General features: G+C 40.5%; 1 protein-coding gene across 1 annotated transcript in view; it reads left to right on the forward strand.

The window, feature by feature from the left end:
- Nucleotides 1–142: 142 nt before the first annotated feature.
- Nucleotides 143–3,238, forward strand: part of LOC125178487 (proto-oncogene tyrosine-protein kinase ROS-like) — a gene marked incomplete at its 5' end in the record, with an annotated part of 16,320 nt that continues 13,224 nt past the window's right edge. The window contains one exon of the mRNA XM_047882307.1: nt 143–175. Within this exon, the coding sequence (XP_047738263.1) occupies nt 143–175 (33 nt within the window). The remainder of the gene's footprint in view (nt 176–3,238) is intronic.

Genomic DNA, 3,238 nt, shown 5'->3' on the forward strand with positions numbered 1-3,238 from the left:
GACTCGGAGACGGAGGACGACGAAGGCGGCGCATCAGCGTGACCGTGGACTGCGACGTCCTAAACTCATCATAAGGTCATAAGGTCATAAGGTGCCCTGTACCGTGCCCCGTACATCACTTACCGTGCTGTTTACTCCGCAGGTGCAGGACGACGGCCACGACAGCGCCTCGCAGGTATCGTGTTTAATTCTTATTATATTATTAAATTTATTATCATTTATATCATATATTTATTATCAAAATATAATCATAAAATTATATTATGTTATTATTTACTATTATATTAGGTACAGGTTATTTATATTATTTTAAAAATATTTCTTATCATCGAAAAACTTTATCTTTACTTCACTTGCTACCCTATTCACTCAGAGTAATGAGAGAATGTTTGTCTTAATAGTGATGCACGTTTTGCTCATAAGTGAGTCATTCTGACCCAGTTTGGCCCGACCAATCGACGTATCAGTGCTACGTCTGTTTGCTACTCGTGCTTTTCGTAAGAAATAATATACGTTTAAAAATTACTTTTTAAAGACAACACTTCCAAAGAATCCAGTGTCTCCAATCTTACAGATGTACAATGAATTTCTCATTTAATGTTTGAATATTAGAAAATTTAATTTTTCAATTTTTTTAATATATAGATTTTTTTAATATATAATTTTTTTTAATTATTTATTCTATTAATTGATTCATGCATTGCCTCTGACTTCACACAAGTGTGCAAAATTTCAGATCAATTAGACAGGTATAAGTGTGTCAAATATCAGTTATAAGATTTGTAGCTGACAAAATTACTTTTTCAATTTTTTTAATATTGAAAAAAAAAATTTTTAATTTTTAAAATCATTTATTTTGGCATTTGATTTATGCATTGTCTCCAACTTTACGCAAGTGTGCAAAATTTCAGATCGATAGGAAAGGTAGAAGTGTATTAAATTTCGATTACAAGATTTGTAGCAGACAAACAAACAAACAAACAAGAAGTGAAGTTAAAGAGAAGTGTTGTAAAAATGGGTCGCTATTTTTGGACAATATGACTCATCTTTTTCTCTGAGTGATCATAAATAATGTAGGAGTATTTAACATGTCACGCCACACACGAATGGGAATGTATGGTATGTTGTGTATGTTGTATCTTACTGTATACTTGCTCGTGTGTTGGTGATTGTGTTTTGCTGCTCGTGTGTTGGTGTTTGTGTTTTACTGCTCGTGTGTTGTTGTTTGCGTTTGCTACTCGTGTGTTGTTGTTTGCGTTTTGCTGCTCGTGTGTTTGTGTTTTGCTGCTCGTGTGTTGGTGTTTGCGTTTTACTGCTCGTGTGTTGGTGTTGGTGTTTTACTGCTCGTGTGTTGGTGTTTGTGTTTTGTGCTCGTGTGTTGGTGTTGGTGTTTTGTGCTCGTGTGTTGGTGTTTTGCTGCTCGTGTGTTGGTGTTGGTGTTTTGTGCTCGTGTGTTGGTGTTGGTGTTTTGGTGCTCGTGTGTTGGTGTTGGTGTTTTGTGCTCGTGTGTTGGTGTTGGTGTTTTGCTGCTCGTGTGTTGGTGTTGGTGTGCTTGTTTTCCTTGTTTTTATTTGTTTATTTGATTGTTTTTCTAGTCGTGTATAGAGGCTATTAGAGCGCATATACAAGGGCCGTATAGTCCGTACTATCAAAACACGTAGCGGCCTAAGTACACGTAGCGGCCGTAGTACATGTAGCGGCCTAAACACACATAGCGGCCTAAGTACTTGTAGCGGCCTAAGTACACGTAGCGGCCTAAGTACACGTAGCGGCCGATTCCTCTTCTCTAATTGGTGGGTTTAGCTGGAATAGCTGCCAGTGCCAAGCCGACAAAGTTCCGAACCCTTAACTTGTTCCGATAGTTTCAGGATATTCTCGGGACCTGATATTTTATTTTAATTTAAAACCATTCAGTTACGTTTCATTCAATTCTTTATAATTACAAATACAAATTCTATGGCAAAACCATGAGGAAAAAATTGGCGTCTAGTGTTGTTTTGTTTCGACACGAGAGTGACATCTCTGTACTAACCTTATTTAAGTTCAGGAACTAGTGTTTTTATCTTATATCAGTCACTTTACGTACCTTATTATATAGTTCAGGAACTAGTGTTTATATCTTATATCAGTCACTTTACTTACCTCATTATATAGTTCAGGAACTAGCGTTTATATCTTATATCAGTCACTTTACGTACCTTATTATATAGTTAAGGAACTAGTGTTTATATCTTATATCAGTCACTTTACTTACCTTACCATAGTTCACTTTCAATTTCTTACCTTACCTTAGGATGGTAAGATCCCAACAGTGAGTTGTTGGGATGGAAGGATTCTATAAGATGCCCTATAGGTATTGGAAAACTTAGGTTTTTAGGTTGAAAGTTAAACTTAATGACTAGCAAAATGATGAAAATTTAGTTTCATGAGTAAGAAATTAGCGAACAATACGTCTCGTCAATAACATTGTTATCCCTTATCCTACCCCCTCCTTCCCTCCATCCCACCCACTCCTCCCCTCCTCTCACCCCTTCCCTATTGTCCTTTTATTGCCCTTTTCCGGGTAGGCGACAAACGAGGGTAACCCTCTTGTTTGCTCACCCCGAGCTCCCCTCTTGCCCCCCCACCCCTCCTGTGCCCCCCCCCATGTAGTGGGCGCGGGTGCCCACTACATCAATTGTCTCCACACCCCTGCCCCACCCCCCCGACGTGTCGTCTGAAGGTCGTGGGAGGGTCGCGGGAGGGTTGGGTGAGGGTCGCGGGAGGGTCGTGGGAGGGTCGCGAGAGGGTCGCCCCTCATGCGGGCTGCAGGATGTGGGCGGCTGTGTGGGTGCAATAATTAAGAGAAGCTTTTCAATGGTTTTCCATTAGAAGAGTAAATTTTGCGACGAAATAATGGCAGTCGAGTGTGAAAATAATGGGATATCGTGGGCATTATGGTGGCAGGCGGCAGTCAACATAGTGGCAGGCGGCAGTCAACATAATGGCAGTCGAGTGTGAAAATAATGGGATATGGCGGACATTATGGTGGCAGGCAGCAGTCAACATAGTAGCAGGCGGCAGTCAACATAGTGGCAGGCGGCAGTCAACATAGTGGCAGGCGGCAGTCAACATAGTGGCAGGCGGCAGTCAACATAGTGGCAGGCGGCAGTAAATAAGGGTTAGTTTGTAGTCAAGAGGGTAAGCTTGTAGTAAAGAGGGTAAGTTTGTAGTCAAGAAAATAAGGGTTAGTTTGTAG

Source organism: Hyalella azteca, unplaced genomic scaffold (assembly GCF_000764305.2).
Source record: "Hyalella azteca isolate HAZT.00-mixed unplaced genomic scaffold, Hazt_2.0.2 contig10138, whole genome shotgun sequence".
NCBI lineage: Eukaryota > Metazoa > Arthropoda > Malacostraca > Amphipoda > Hyalellidae > Hyalella > Hyalella azteca.